The 15,773-nt window shown below is 45.5% G+C and overlaps 1 protein-coding gene across 1 annotated transcript; it reads left to right on the plus strand.

The window, feature by feature from the left end:
* Positions 1 to 3,958: 3,958 nt before the first annotated feature.
* Positions 3,959 to 15,525, plus strand: Il12b (interleukin 12B). The gene is made up of 6 exons (XM_051168410.1): positions 3,959 to 4,046; positions 7,766 to 8,041; positions 10,440 to 10,554; positions 12,321 to 12,538; positions 13,749 to 13,951; positions 15,397 to 15,525. Exons 1-6 carry the CDS (start codon positions 3,959 to 3,961, stop codon positions 15,523 to 15,525), a joined length of 1,029 nt encoding a protein of 342 aa, XP_051024367.1.
* The last annotated feature ends 248 nt before the right edge of the window (positions 15,526 to 15,773 follow it).

Genomic DNA, 15,773 nt, shown 5'->3' on the forward strand with positions numbered 1-15,773 from the left:
AGTTCTGTAGGAGTAGGGTATATAAGCTCCAGCAGCAGCCACAGCAGCAGAAGGAACAGAGGTCCAGGCACACCAGACCAGGCAGCCCGCAGCAAAGCAAGGTAAGTACTCTCCTGTTCCCTGCTACTGAGTCCCTAAGCCTGAAGGCTGCCCAGGGACGGAGTCCAGGGGGCATACTACCCCTGAACCAAGCAGCAGAGGAGTGGGGAGTAAGGGGTTCTGGAAGCATCCCAGATGGCTTACCTGCTGGCGAAAACTAGGCACTTTGGGTACAGAGGTTTCAAACATTCATTTTAAAAGTCCGCTAATTACATTTTGAAAGTCGGCTGATGTGGTGGTGCATACCCATAAGACCAAAATTTGGGGTGGGGGGGCACAAAATGAACAGGAGTTTAAGGCCAACTTCAGCTATGTAATGAGTTTGAGACCCTGTCTCAGAAAGAAGAAAACAAACAAAACAATGAGCCATTAATAATGTGTGTCAAACCCTGTGGACAGATGTGAATTTGATACAGAGGTTTGCTTTGCCTATGTAGACACATACACACACGTGCATGTTTATAAGTATCAATGCATATCTGTTAAAGAGCATAGTTAAATTCTGTTCTCGCCTTTTTAAAAAGCCTTTCGTGCCCCCCCCGCCCCGTTAAAGTTTAAACTCGTACCTAAATGTCAGTCTTTAGAACCAGCTGTGATAATCAAACTGGGTAGCTGGGTTCTGTGGTTCTTTGTGATTTTTTTTCCTAACTTTGCCACCTCTTCAAAACGGAAAAGCCTCAGTCGTGTTCAAAACTTCTTCCTGAAGGGTTCTAAACTCTGTGCGAATGGGAAAGAAAAATCATCTTTCTAGCTTGGTTTCTTCTGCTTGCCCAGGTGAAGTCATGGGTATCGAAAGGGGCCAGGCTGATGTCTTGGTTTTACACAGAAATCACAGAGCCACAACCGATGGCTTGATTTGTTCAAAGAGGGCATTTCACAATGAGAGTAGGTCATCCCTGAGAGTTAATTTTGCTGAGATCTGAAATGCTTTGATTATTGCGCCAACAATCCAGGGAATCCGCATAGGTTAGACTCTGGATATTAGACAGGTCAGACATGACGTCAGCATCAGACCTCGGTATAGGGGCACAGACATTAAAGATGTAATCAAGTTATTACCACTTCAGTAATGCTGAAGGAGGAGAGTAGGCAATTTGGGGTCCTGTTTTCATTTGGGGATCAAGATGGCACTTTGATGGACCATTTCATGAACTCCTATCCTGACAGAGTTCTTATTTATAGACTAGAGTATAAGGTTTGAAGATGTCGACACAACTTGTCAGGGCCACATACCTAACAAATGGAAGATTGAGGTCTGTTTGGCTCTAGAAGCAGGGCCTTTTGCCCACACCACCCTTGACACCTATACTACCCATGGCATCGGTCACTGTGTATTGTTGTTTCTGAGCGGTTTTTCTTTTTAAGTACCATTTCTCTTCTTTAATTAAAAAAAAAATAACAGAACATAACTTGCAAAAAGGTGCGCTGTGCCCCAGCTGGCAGCAGTGTGGGAGGCATGTATACACTCTAGGGAGCTAGAGTGTCTAACCCAGGGTTCCTGTGTCTGTCCTTTGCACAAGAATTTCAGGAGCTTAGAAAAACCAATGAAATTACATTAAAACAAGCAAACAAGCAAGCAAACAAACAAAAAAAAAAACCTGAACTGTGAAAACTTACCAAGTGGAAGAAGTGTGGGGGTGTAAGGGACACAGCCCTCCAACATCTACAGATCAACCAGAGAGCCAAAGCCAAAGCTTGTGTGGCTTTGACTACGAAGCTACCTGCCACCATCTCCACCCTCTGCTGGTCTTCTATGATCTAGGATGTGTTGGCTGTAGGTGATGCTGAAATGAAGATTGCTCCTTGGACGATTGCCAGGGCTCACTTCAACCTGAAATATGGTTCACGTGTGGTGTGCAAATGCACCCGAGGCCTACAGAGGAAATGCCTGGCATGTAGCCAAAGGGGAAATCCCTGTGTTGAGAGCATAGGAAGCAATGACCAGGAGATGCCAGGGATTTCTGCCTTCTTCCCTTCCCAGAGCTCTGCCATCTGGGTTTTATAGCCGTGTATAATTAATTATACCACCTTCTCTCTGGGCAGTTCTCTCTACACTCTGACAGATTTTTATTTCTCAACCCACTGTATACAAAACAGAAAGAATTTCAATTTTTTCCTTAGCTCTTCTGCTAAAGCATGGTAACGTGCCATCAGTTGCCTGTTGTATTATGTCATTTCACTGCATATCGACAGCCCTCTAAGACCACATAAGCCTTTTTTATATAAAGTCAGTATGGCTCAGAAGAGACCAACAACACCACACAGCTACTGAGCAGCAGGGCCAGAATCCAAGGCCTTGTCTACTTGACCCCAGGCCCATGAATGTACCAGTCAGTTTCAGCTAGTACTTGGCTATATGATAACTTGGACATGGATGAAGCCTGGCTTCTAGTCTTGTCTCTGTCATCAAGGATATTTGTAAGGAAAGAGAGGAACATAGCAAGGTCCACAAAGGTTATTGGTAGTTCTGATAAAGCCACGATCTCTAGCCAAGGCCTGCTCATTTTTAAAGTATTTGCCTGGAATGTTGAAGCCTTCATTCATATGGGTTAGACCTGTGATCTCTCAAATATTGTCCCTGCCTGATGGTGGCATCCTCCAAGATAGATGGAGGTGTTTCTGATGGGAATTAATTAGACATTAGTGATCTCAACTGTATTTTTGAGTGGGTTGGGGTATAGTCTTTGCAGTCTAAAGGTTTCTGCTAACCCTGGGAGTTAATCTAGACTGAGTTGCAATATAAGATGGTGGCTGATTTATGCATTTCATTACTTCATGGTGGGCCAATCAATAATGTAATGGTCTTCTGCCAAACAATGCCTTGAATTTTGGGAGTTCTGGAGCCTAAACACTGGCTAACATAATGTGTTCCTAGGAGCAGAAGCGTCAGCTTCAGGAACCCTCAGGACGTGTTAAGTCTTGGACTCTGGACTGAGACTCAAGAGTCTCTTAGTGGGTTCTGGTTATTCATAGGCTTCAGCTTAAGAAGTGCTGGGTTTTGTTGGGAGGGAGAGGGTAATCTTAGAATCTGGAGTAACTTCCGCCTAGATTTAAAAAAAAAAAAAAACTAACTAATCCACTACAGGTCATTGCCAGAACTTGGAAGTTTACCCTGCGTTACCCTTCCCACACCTAACCTGGTCCTTTAGCCAGGGGCACCCTAATGCCTACTGAACAGTGGGCAGTGATTCAGACACCCAATGACAGGCAGAACACACACTGTTCACTGTAGGAGAAAGTATTTGTAGCTCGGCAACATTGGTCTTAGAAAGCAGAGTTCTGTTCAATGCCCTTTAGGTATTGTGTTAGTATTACAGTCACAACTAAGTAAATGATAGTAGGTATCAATAAGACAGTTCAGGAGGTAAAATTACTTTCTACACAAGCTGGGTAACCTGAGTTTGAGCCCTGAATGTATCTATGGTGGAAGGCAACAGCCAACTCCCAAAAGGTGTCCCCTGACCTCCGCATATGCTAATGCACACATGCACACATAGAATAGTAATAAATAAATACTTGTAAAGACAAAATAGTGTCAGATGGCTGGGCCCTAGGATTCTTTCAATTCTACGTAGCCTATAGTTCCCCATTTGGAGAGGTTTTTCACCCAAAGATAGAATGGACATTCTATCATCCCAGCCTAACAGTGTAGAAGAGAAAGGAGAAAAATCAATATTTAGAAGGCAGATAAAGTGTGGGTCCTGTTAATTAATTGGATAAGAATTGACATTCTCTCTCTCTCTCTCTCTCTCTCTCTCTCTCTCTCTCTCTCTCTCTCTCTCTCTCTCTCTCTCTCTTGTGTTCCCATCTTCTTCTTCTCCTTCGCCCCATCTCTTCCTCCTGTTGCTCCTCTGTACAGATGTGTCATCAGAAGCTAACCATCTCCTGGTTTGCCGTGGTTTTGCTGGCATCTCCACTCATGGCCATTTGGGAGCTGGAGAAAGATGGTAAGCGGCCTTTGCTTGTTTTCTGTGGTGCTCCAGGTTCTAAGCCTGAGCTCCAGGCAGCTTGGTGGGAAAGAAGCTGAAGTGGGCAGCCACACACGGGCTCTTCACAGGAAAGTCCTTGCTCAGGGGAAAGGCAGAGTTAGCCTCCCTTCTTCCATCTATCTCTGCCTCGTTTGGTTTCCATGTTAGATGACAGGAAAGGAGCAAAGGGACCATGATCTTTGCCTTTAATACTAAAAAAATGACTCTTCTAACCAACTGAAATTCCCTAGTAGAGAATTTGAAAAGTAACAAGATTGTCTCCTCCTGTCTCTTGCTCCTCCACACGTCATCGTCCTCTCAGTGGGCACTGGGATGGTTTTCTTCTGGCTACTTTGGGATTGACATTCACATTGATTTGGGTTCAAACCGTGGCTCTGCCAGGTATTGATTCTGAAACCTTGAGCTGGGTAACCTCGTGGCCTCAGTTTTCTTAATTGAGTGTTCAATATTGCATGGCCCACGTGGGCTATTGAGAATGTTAATTAATGCAGAAGACAACATATGGTAAGGTGAATATAAAGATTAGCAAGTACTGTTGCTTTAAAAGAAAAAGCCCCTAACTTTCCATTATCCCAATGGAGATGTGATTGTGAGTAGAATGGTGGTGTTGGCATAGCAAGGAGCACTCTCTGTCCTTGTACTTTCTCACACTGAGCAAGGGTCCATCAACTCGGTCTTCAGGTGTTCCAGACAGAATCTCAAATGCTTCAGGAAATACATGGTAAGAATGTCAGAAGTGTCTGCTTTTATAGCTATTCTATAGTAGTGTTTGATATTTATTAAACACAGAACCTTATTTAATTTTATAACATCCATATAAATCAGGAGCTACCTATGTTCCATTTTACAGATGGGGAAACTGGAGGCTCAAGAGTTTAAGTGAATTGCTCACAAGGGGCAGAGCAGGGCATGGTCCCTACTTAGCCTCCCCTCAGAGCCTGTATGCTTAAATGCTAGAAGATGCTACAAGGAGGGCATGAAGCAACAACTGCTTCCGTGCCTGTAAAGAGGAAATGAGCATAAAAGGATTTCTCAGCTGGAGCTTAGAAATAACCTTTTGTGGACCGAGAGAGTACAATACCAAAACTGGTACCTTAAAAGAAAAAAAAAGAAAAAAGAAAACAAAACAAAACATACAAGGCCAGTCTTTTCACCCATTCATAAGGGCTAAAAAGATACTTAGCAGGTAAAGGAGTATGCTTGCAAGTCTGATGACCCGGACTTGATCACTGGGATCTACACAGCAAAATGAGAGGATCGATTCCTCTAAACTGCCCTCTGATCTCCAGACATGAGCTATGGCACATGTACATACATACATACACACACACACACACACACACACACACACACACACCAATAGAATTTTGGACCCTCTCCTTAGTAAAGCCTTTGCCACAGCCGGATCTACAACTTATGGTTCTGTTGTTGTTGTTGTTGTTGTTGTGTTGTTGTTTTTAAGAGTGCTTAGGGAGCAACGGAGGCCTTGGCAGAGTTAACTCCTTAGTTACTTCTGACCTGGTAATCCACAGAAATTTCAGAAAATCAGTCCAGTGGGGTCACAGTGATGGCCGGAATCCCGGCAGATAGCTAAGCTCAGATTCCAGTATCTCCAAGAAGTTCTTCTCCTGCCCCAGGGCCAAGGTCTTCTAAGGTTTCTGAGACCAGGCTCAACAGGAAAAGAACAAGCAGCACTGTTCAGTGGCCTAGAGTACAAAGAAAAACCAGAGGAAGTCAGAGGCTCCTGTGGTTTGGTGTCAGCTCAGGCTAATGATTTCCAAAGAGTTTGGCCCCAAGTGATTTTTTTTTTTCCCTCTTATCTTTGCTTCCAGTTCAGCAGTTACAAATCCCACTGAGGTAAAGTGAGGGCTTTGCATTTCACAGTGCTTTATGCTTGAATGCTAATCACAAAGCCACCATTCACAGGGCACTTAGGGGAACTGTCTTAAGCTTGCATACAAATCAGTTTATTTGTCACCTAAAGAGAGCACTAACATTTTGCTTTCATTTTTTAAAATAACGACATCAGACTCAGGCATGGTAGTCATACCTATAATCCCTGAATTTGGAAGATGGCCCGTGAGTGTGTGGCCAGCCTGGGCTACCAAGTGAAGTTCTTGAAAGTCAGATGATGACCCTAACCTTAAAGTGGCTCCGTGTCCCTTTCCACACCCGAGGCCATGGGCTCTCTTAAGGCCTTCAGCTGGTTCTGAGCCACAGCTGTGCCATTCTGAACCCCAAGCTCTTCATCACAGTGCCTTCCATATTTAATCAGGCTTCCAGATAATCTAGAAGACTTAACAAATGGGTCACTGGAGCCACCCCAACATTTCTGACTCAGCAGCCAAGAACAAGAATTACCGATGAGTTTCTTGGTGATGTTGGTCATGGAGGTTGGGAGACAACCAGGTTTTGAGGACCACTGACTTAAGCTATTCTTTAATAATTGATATGTGGGTAACCTTTGACGCTTTGTCACATGAAGCTTCAATGTGATGCTCCCCGGAATACCTCATGCAGACATTCCTGGAGGCTTACTTAGAAACTGGCATTAGATAGCATTGCACAGCACAGGAGACAAAAGATCTGAGCTACAGCATTTGTGACACTTCACACTTGATGGGACCTTGCTTAGCCCTTTGGCATCAGTACCTTCCTTCAAAAAATGAAGAAGCAACTGGTGTAGCGAAGCATGCCTGTAATCCCAGCACTCAGGGAGGCAGAGTAGGTGGATCTCTGTGAGTTAGAGGCCAGCCTGGTCCACAAAGCAAGTCCAGGACAGGCAGGGCTACACAGAAAAGGCCTATCTTGGAAGCAAAAAAACAAAAACAAAAATGAGGAGGCTATTGTCTACTGCTTCATAAGAATGTAAATTAACTTTAAAAAAAAAAAAAAAAGGTAGCTAATGACAATCTCCATTGATGAGTTTCATGTAGAAGAGACTAAAATCCTAAATCTTCCTGGATAATTGTAAGAGTTTTCCAGTGCATTTGCCTGGCTCTGTGGTCTGTGCTTCATTGTGATGGTGGAAGTGGTGGTGATAATGATGAGAAAAAGCCAGCACAGAGTTATGTTGCAGTAACTGTGCTAAGGCGCATGCTTTTTCCCATCTATCCTCACAGCCAAACCTACAAGCATAGATACTATTGTTCTTTGCGTTTTGTGAGGACTCTGAGGACCCCAAGCTCTTCATCCCTTGCTCAAAACCTCCTTTCCAATTAGAGAAGACAGGATTTCCTGGTCTTTCTTCCTCCACACTAGGCTTTAAGCCACTCTATTACTCTGCTCAACACTGCCCCCTGTGTCTTCCCTGTGCACTGCAACGGGAAGCTTACTCCCCTCCCTCACCCCAATCCCCAGCCCTGCCTTCTGACAGGGAATCTTGTGGCTGTTTGCGTCTTTCTTATTTCAAGGTATCCCCTTACTAATCAGAGATTAATTATAACAGGTCACTTGCCCGTTAATGAGTTAGTGGCAGCTATAAAACTGCTTCTCTGTTCTGTGACCTTGAGCCCACGCAGGGCTCCATGCCCTAAGACCATCTCCGCAAGCATTTGCCAAGCTCTCGTAAAGCTATGATGTTTCAAGGGCGATGGGGATGTCAAGACAGTGAATGCAAGCTCGTTTCAGAGTTCACGGAGCTCAGACTTCAGGTCTTCACTCATGGTGCTCTCCAGTTTATGTTGTAGAGGTGGACTGGAGCCCTGGTGCCCCTGGAGAAAGCGTGGCCCTCACCTGTGACACTCCTGAAGAAGATGATATCACCTGGACCTCAGACCAGAGAATTGATTTTAAAGAGTCTGGAAAGACCGTGACCTTCGAAGTCAAAGAATTTACACATGCCGGTCAATACACCTGCCACAAAGGAGGCGAGACTCTGAGCCACTCACGACTCCTGCTCCACAAGAAAGAAAATGGGATTTGGTCCACTGACATTTTAAAGGAGCAGAAAAGTAATTCCATTACCTGGAATAGTATCTTTTCTTCTACCTCTTCTTAAGAAAGAAAGAAAGAAAGAAAGAAAGAAAGAAAGAAAGAAAGAGAAAGAAAGAAAATAGTGATTGTGTGTGTGTGTGTGTGTGTGTGTGTGTGTGTGTACATGTGTGTACAGGTGCATATGTGTGTGGAGGCCAAAGGACAACCTTGAATATTATCCTCAGAAATGCTTGTTTTTCTTCTCTTTTGAGACAGGAACTCTCATTGGCCCATAGCTCACCAATAAGCTGGCCTGGCTGGCCAGTGACACCCAGAGATCTTTCTGTCTCTGCCTCCCCAGCTCTGAGATTACAAGGGCATGCCATCCCTCCCCGGCTCTGAGATTACAAGGGCATGCCATCCCTCCCCGGCTCTGAGATTACAAGGGCATGCCATCCCTCCCCGGCTCTGAGATTACAAGGGCATGCCATCCCTCCCCGGCTCTGAGATTACAAGGGCATGCCATCCCTCCCCGGCTCTGAGATTACAAGGGCATGCCATCCCTCCCCGGCTCTGAGATTACAAGGGCATGCCATCCCTCCCCGGCTCTGAGATTACAAGGGCATGCCATCCCTCCCCGGCTCTGAGATTACAAGGGCATGCCATCCCTCCCCGGCTCTGAGATTACAAGGGCATGCCATCCCTCCCGGCTCTGAGATTACAAGGGCATGCCATCCCTCCCCGGCTCTGAGATTACAAGGGCATGCCATCCCTCCCCGGCTCTGAGATTACAAGGGCATGCCATCCCTCCCCGGCTCTGAGATTACAAGGGCATGCCATCCCTCCCCGGCTCTGAGATTACAAGGGCATGCCATCCCTCCCCGGCTCTGAGATTACAAGGGCATGCCATCCCTCCCCGGCTCTGAGATTACAAGGGCATGCCATCCCTCCCCGGCTCTGAGATTACAAGGGCATGCCATCCCTCCCCGGCTCTGAGATTACAAGGGCATGCCATCCCTCCCCGGCTCTGAGATTACAAGGGCATGCCATCCCTCCCCGGCTCTGAGATTACAAGGGCATGCCATCCCTCCCCGGCTCTGAGATTACAAGGGCATGCCATCCCTCCCCGGCTCTGAGACTACAAGGGCATGCCATCCCTCCCCGGCTCTGAGACTACAAGGGCATGCCATCCCTCCCCGGCTCTGAGATTACAAGGGCATGCCATCCCTCCCCGGCTCTGAGATTACAAGGGCATGCCATCCCTCCCCGGCTCTGAGATTACAAGGGCATGCCATCCCTCCCCGGCTCTGAGATTACAAGGGCATGCCATCCCTCCCCGGCTCTGAGATTACAAGGGCAGGCCATCCCTCCCCGGCTATGAGATTACAAGGGCATGCCATCCCTCCTCGGCTCTGAGATTACAAGGGCATGCCATCCCTCCCCGGCTCTGAGATTACAAGGGCATGCCATCCCTCCCCGGCTCTGAGATTACAAGGGCATGCCATCCCTCCCCGGCTCTGAGATTACAAGGGCATGCCATCCCTCCCCAGCTCTGAGATTACAAGGGCATGCCATCCCTCCTGGCATTTTTACCTAACTAGAGTCCTTCTGTTTGCCAGACAACTTTATCACCGTCACTCCCATTCCAGCCCACTTGTCTCTCCCAAGAATTACAAAAACTAAAAATTTGAAAAGGCAGGACATATTTAGTGCAGTTAACGATCAAACATAAGTCCTATCATCTCCATTTTCCTTGGCTTTGCTGGAATTCTTGGGCTATTGGCTATTAATATCTTATCAGTGAGGGAGAGTTTAGTGGCCTTTCTCAATGCATGTTTTCAAGTTTTCTTTGAGTAGCAGAGATATTATTGGTTAACTGTGAAAAGTTAGCCAATATGTTCAGTTGATGACTCAGTACTAGGATGACAACTCTGGGGGGAAAAAAAACAAATACAAAGTAAGTGCTGCAGCATATCACACTCTACAGAATCAGTATTGTATCAAGACGTTACTAGTCTGTGCTGATGCACATGTCAACAAAGCAGCCTTTTCCAAGGAAGTTGATGAATGAAGATCAGGTGTGGCACGTAGGATACTGGTAGAGCCCTTGCCCAGCATGTGCAAGGCCCCTTGTTTGCTGGCATGGTGGTTTATACATATGATCAGAACTTGGGAGGCAGCTACAGGAGGAGCAGGAGACTTAGGTCCTTCTATATTGTGGCAATATGCTACATGGGACCTTGTGTCAGCCCAAGCCACAAAAGACCTTGTCTCAAAAAAAAAAAAAAAAAAAAAACAAACAAAAACTCACCCTTGTACCATTTAGTGACCTGTGAGTCATCCACAATAAAAATAAATAGATAAATAAAAATAAAAAAACTTTCTTTACTAGCAGAAAATGCCTAAATATTGAACTGTTTTCTTTTTCAAATACAGATTCCAAAAATAAGACGTTCCTGAAATGCGAGGCACCAAATTACTCTGGGCGGTTCACCTGCTCCTGGCTGGTGGAAAGAACCGACCTGAAGTTCAGCATCAGGAGCGGTAGTAGGTAAGGGAGCTGGTCTACTTCCTGAGCATTCTGCTAGGCCTGTTTCCAAAAGAAGATAAGTACAAACTGTCCATGGGTTATCAGTGAATGCTAAGGGAACAGCAAAGTCAAGTCTATGTTTTTTTCAACTTCCCTCTGCTTGCCTGCAGAAATGACATGGGGCTTTGAGCCAGCCCTCTGAGAGTAGTTGTCTGGTGATTTTGAATTCACTTGTTCAAATTGCCTGACAATGCTTCATTAAGGCTCACAGCACAATGGGGAGAAATTAAATAGGATTCACGGCTACAAACAACTTGCCAAGACTCTACCTTGTGTCAAAAACAGAAACAAAATGCTCGAAGCCCTCGCTCTAGGAAGCCCTGGACCAGATTCTAGAACCCTCTGAGAGCTGAGATTTTCCTAAAGCTTTTTCAACTTCTCTGCCCCACCAACACCAGTATTCCGAAGTTCAGTTTATCCAACAGACGTGGGCTTTCCCTAAGAAACCATTTCCCACGGCTGCATAGCTGGTGGTCTGGCTGCTCCACAGCTGCCCTAAATCCCATGTGGAGGGTAGTGGATTAAGTGCCCTGGCCCTGCTCCTATCTAAATAAGCAAACTAGGGGCTCACCATCCCATCTTTAGCATGAATTCACTGTGACCCAAACATAACTAAGGAAAACAATGGTTCGGGGTGACATTGAAGACCTTGCTGCTCAGATGAGAATTTTTTGAGCTAGCCAAGGTGGCCCTTAAGAGGACCACATACATTGCCGGATGCCCACCTGTAGTAACATGGCAGACCTCAATGAGCTTAAAAACAAAAATTCAGGTAAGACCTAAAAAACGTCTTGCCAGAGAAATCTTCATGTTCATGAAGACACTGATACATGGATAAGAAACATAGATATTTTGCATAATTAGCAAAGGAATGTTCAAATAGAGCATTGATGTGCATTTGTTGAAATAACCTAACTGTCGTGTTCTGCCCAGAGAACTCCTCCACAATCCTGTCAGAGAGGAAAAAGACGGTTACAAACTCACACATATATAATTCCCTTGTTTGTCAAAGTCATGTTAATATATGGATAAAATGCATATGTTTATCTTAAATATTTATTGAAAAACTCTGAAATTAACAAACTGAACAGTATCTTTATCTGGCACTCAGATTTGAGTTAAAAGGGGAATTTCAGAGACACAAATGTTTCCTTTATAAGCATCTTTGTCACTTTAATTCTTTATAATTAGTACCTATTGATATTATGAATGATATAGAGAAAATTTAAATTTTTTTAAAAAGATTTATCTATTATGTATATAATGTTCTGCCTGCGTGTACACCTGCCCACCAGAAGAGGGCACCAGATCTCATTATAGATGGTTATGACCCACCATGTGGCTGCTGGGAATTGAACTCAGGACCTCTGAAAGAGCAGCCAGTGCTCTTAACCTCTGAGGCATCTCTCTGGCCCTGAAATTTTTAATTTTCAATAAGGGGATTTTAAGCAGGTTCTCTTGCATTAAAATATTTCCAAATTCATTTAGGCCAGAAATGTAAGTTTTAGTCTTTTACAGCTAAGTTTCCACTCCTAGAAAGGGGTGGGTTTTTTTGGGTTTTTTTTTTTTTTTTTTTTTTTTTTTGGTTGTTTTTCGGTCTGAGGGTTTTGTTGCCCCTCCCATAGGAGAACTCTAAACAGCTGGATAGTGTGTTCTCAGACTGTAGCCACCAGGCACTTGTTCTCCGATCTGTATATACAACACAGAACTCTTTCTGTCTTGGCCAGCTCCCCTGACTCCAGAGCAGTGACATGTGGAGCAGCATCTCTGTCTTCAGAGAAGGTCAGAGTGGATGAGCAGGACTACGAGCAGTACTCGGTGTCATGCCAGGAGGACGTCACCTGCCCCACTGCCGAGGAGACCCTGCCCATTGAACTGGTGCTGGATGCGCAGGAGCAGAATAAATATGAGAACTACAGCACCAGCTTCTTCATCAGGGACATCAGTAAGTCTTGCATGGGAGTGTGTGTTCGCCCGGGGAGCCAAGATGATGCTATTTGTCACGTGTTCGGGATGCCCTTGGGTGTAGAACTCACCTGCATTCTTTTTCAACCTGCACCTCCTGAAAAGCATGAGACAGACACTACTGTCTACATTTTTACAGAGGAGGACATTGAAGGGTTAAGACACCTTTCCCCAAGATCTCAAATCTCACAGGCCAGCAGGCCAGACCCAGATCTGCCCAATGTAGCAGTCGTTTTGTGACATGTCCAATCTGCTACCCAGGTAGATGATACAGCAAACCCAGGAGTCACTGAAGCATAGTACCTGTTCCCAGAGCCGCGACTTTCCCTACCAACTGCAGTTTTCACGACTCCCTTTTACTCTATCGTCAAAATGCATATGTATGGTTATAAATTCCCTTGGGCATTTGCTTCTAAGTCAACAGGCAGAGAGGTTGTCATCCTCGTCTCCTTTACCACGTACCCATGGAGGGGTCATCTCCTTAGGATGTGGCGGGATTAGAGAACCAAATTCAGGATTTGCAGAAAGTCTGTAGTCCATCGGGATGAGTCTTATTCATGGGAGGTGGCCAGAGAAGGGACCTCTGAGGAGATGACTTTTGGCAGAGGCCTAAAGCAAAGATGTTGGTAACATTAACCGTACTACGGAGGGTACTTGTGAAGTGTCTATCAGGAACCAGATAGTCATGGTGTGGGATGAGGCTAAGCTTCCTGCACTGGAGCGCACTCCACAAAGGTCCCTCCACCTAGAACAAAGTATCACTTGAAGACCCCGACACACACTGTATCCTCATACAGAATCCAGTGGGGGCACATAATGGATTATGAGGTCTGGGTCAACTACACGCTTAGTATAAAAGTTGGGGATCAAACACAGAGAGGGTGTCCCTGGGTGCAGAGCCCAGATACCAGTCTTTATTAAGCAGAACGACCCGACCATCAGGGACTGCCAGTCTGTGCCATGAAGAAAAGGTTCTAAAATATAGGGTGTGGCTAATAATGGCGACTTCCTTGTATGGAAGAAGCCTCCTCAGCAAGGGCCCCTCACAGGTGCTGCCCTAGTGCTCAGAGAAGTGAAGGGACTGTGCTAGAGGCTGAAGGGAGGAGGGCTCGGTCACCCAGGATCAGAAGCCTAAGCCCTGGCTCCATAGCCCTGCCAGGGTCTCAAAGGATGCTTGTCTTCTTCTGCAGTCAAACCGGATCCGCCCAAGAACGTGCAGGTGAAGCCTTTGAAGAACGATGCGGTAGAGGTCAGCTGGGAGTACCCTGACTCGTGGAGCACTCCCCATTCCTACTTCTCCCTCAAGTTCTTTGTTCAGATCCAGTGCAATAAAGAAAAGACTAAGAAGAAGAGGAAGAAGACTGAGGTGGAGAGTGAGAGGAAGTGTAAACAGGTAGGATTTACGTGGCCCGTGCTGCAGATTCCAGCAACCAGGACTAGAACCGTGCTAAGGGCTTTCTGCATGTATTGCTCACAACCCACACCAAAAAAAAAAAAAAAAAAAAAAAAATCCCGAAGGCAGCCGGTATTGCTGTCACCTCTTCACAGAGAAGGACAGTGGAGCTCAGAGATGCTATGACTTGTCGCAGCTAGAGCAGTGACAGAACCAGGACCCAGTGTCAGTCTGCTGGAGGCCAAACACCCCAATCCCTCCAGTAATCGACCATAAGCTCTCAACTCAAATTATCCATGATATAGAGACCTAGGCTCCAGGAACCTAAAATGACAAACTCAACTAAGTGAATATAATAAGTGCTAGAGCATTGGTACTGGGGCTCACCCATTATGGATAATCCCTACTTCTTTAATATACTGTGCAATTATTTCACTAAGCAAGGTGCCCACACCTACACAGGCTAATGTGGTGGCCTTCCAGCCTTATGGTCCTTAACAAGGGATCTCTTGCAAAGTTTGGGCAACAGTTTCACAGAACATTTAAAATAAATGGCTTTTTCCTACATACATTGAGAATGTGGCAACAATTCGGCTCAGAGATTAAATCATTCCTTTAAATCAGTAGCAAAAAATGAGGTTATTTTGAAACAGCTTGACTGTTACCTAAAATCTTGCTAAGTTTCAACCCAGTGTACCTTTATTCAATGTACATATCTTAAATAGGTAGTGGTGAGTGTTTTCTACTTGCTAGAAGCCTTCTAAGCATTTTATATAAATACTGTACTTATCTGCTGCAATTCTTAGAGGTAGGCATTATCATGGGACCTATTCATAAATAAGAAGAAAATACAAAGGATTTTTTGCGGGGGGATTCAGAGATCCAAAGGCATTTTCCTAAAGCACCACAGCTGTTCAGTAGCACCGCTAAGATTTAAAGTCACCTTGGTAAACTGCCAGGCACGGGGGAAGGTATTTCTTGATATCCAGAAGACAGCTAAGAAAAGTTGGTCTCAATCCCAACATCAGCCTCATACTGTGTGACTGCCCATGGGGCCTTGGTGCAAGGCCGCTACTCAGAGAGACGGGAGGTAAAGCAAGTCATTTCTGTTGGTGCTTACGAAGTAGAAAAGTGAGGCAGGAGAGATAGGTGAGTCATGCTGACGCGTGAATCCCTGAATTCTAACTCCCAGAAACTATATAAAAGCTGAATCATAATGCCTGCAACGCCAGCTAAGGGATGAGGTGGGACACACACACACACACACACACACACACACACACACACACACACACACACACACACACACACACACCCCTCTGTTCGTAGCTTCTGCCAGCAGGTGGTGCAAGGGTAGCATCCTAAGACAACAGTGCTTGCTCTGCAGGAACATGCCAACCTGCCCTGTATTGCCTAAAGCTCTTAAACTTCTCTCTCCTTTGCAGAAAGAGCCATTCCTAGTAGACAAGACCTCTGCCACAGTTGAATGCAAAGGTGCGAAAGTCTGCGTGCAAGCTCAGGATCGCTACTACAATTCGTCATTCAGTAAATGGGAGTGTGTACCCTGCAAGTAGGGAGGCAAATAGGTGAGCAGGTCTAGGAGACCCAGCCGTACCCACATAATCAGTAGTGCTGGTGGAGGACAAAGATGGGAGCTGGTGGGGGGGGGTGGAGTTCCTGGCGTAAACATACCAGAGTCAGACCACATTTGTTCATTAGCAGATATTAATTTGATGCCTATGTTAGGTCAGGTACCATCCTGAGGCCAGGGATGTTGCAATAAAGAAAACAGGCATGGTCCTACCCTTGTATGGGGAAAGGA

This window comes from Acomys russatus, chromosome 25, assembly GCF_903995435.1.
Source record: "Acomys russatus chromosome 25, mAcoRus1.1, whole genome shotgun sequence".
NCBI classification, from domain to species: Eukaryota; Metazoa; Chordata; class Mammalia; order Rodentia; family Muridae; genus Acomys; species Acomys russatus.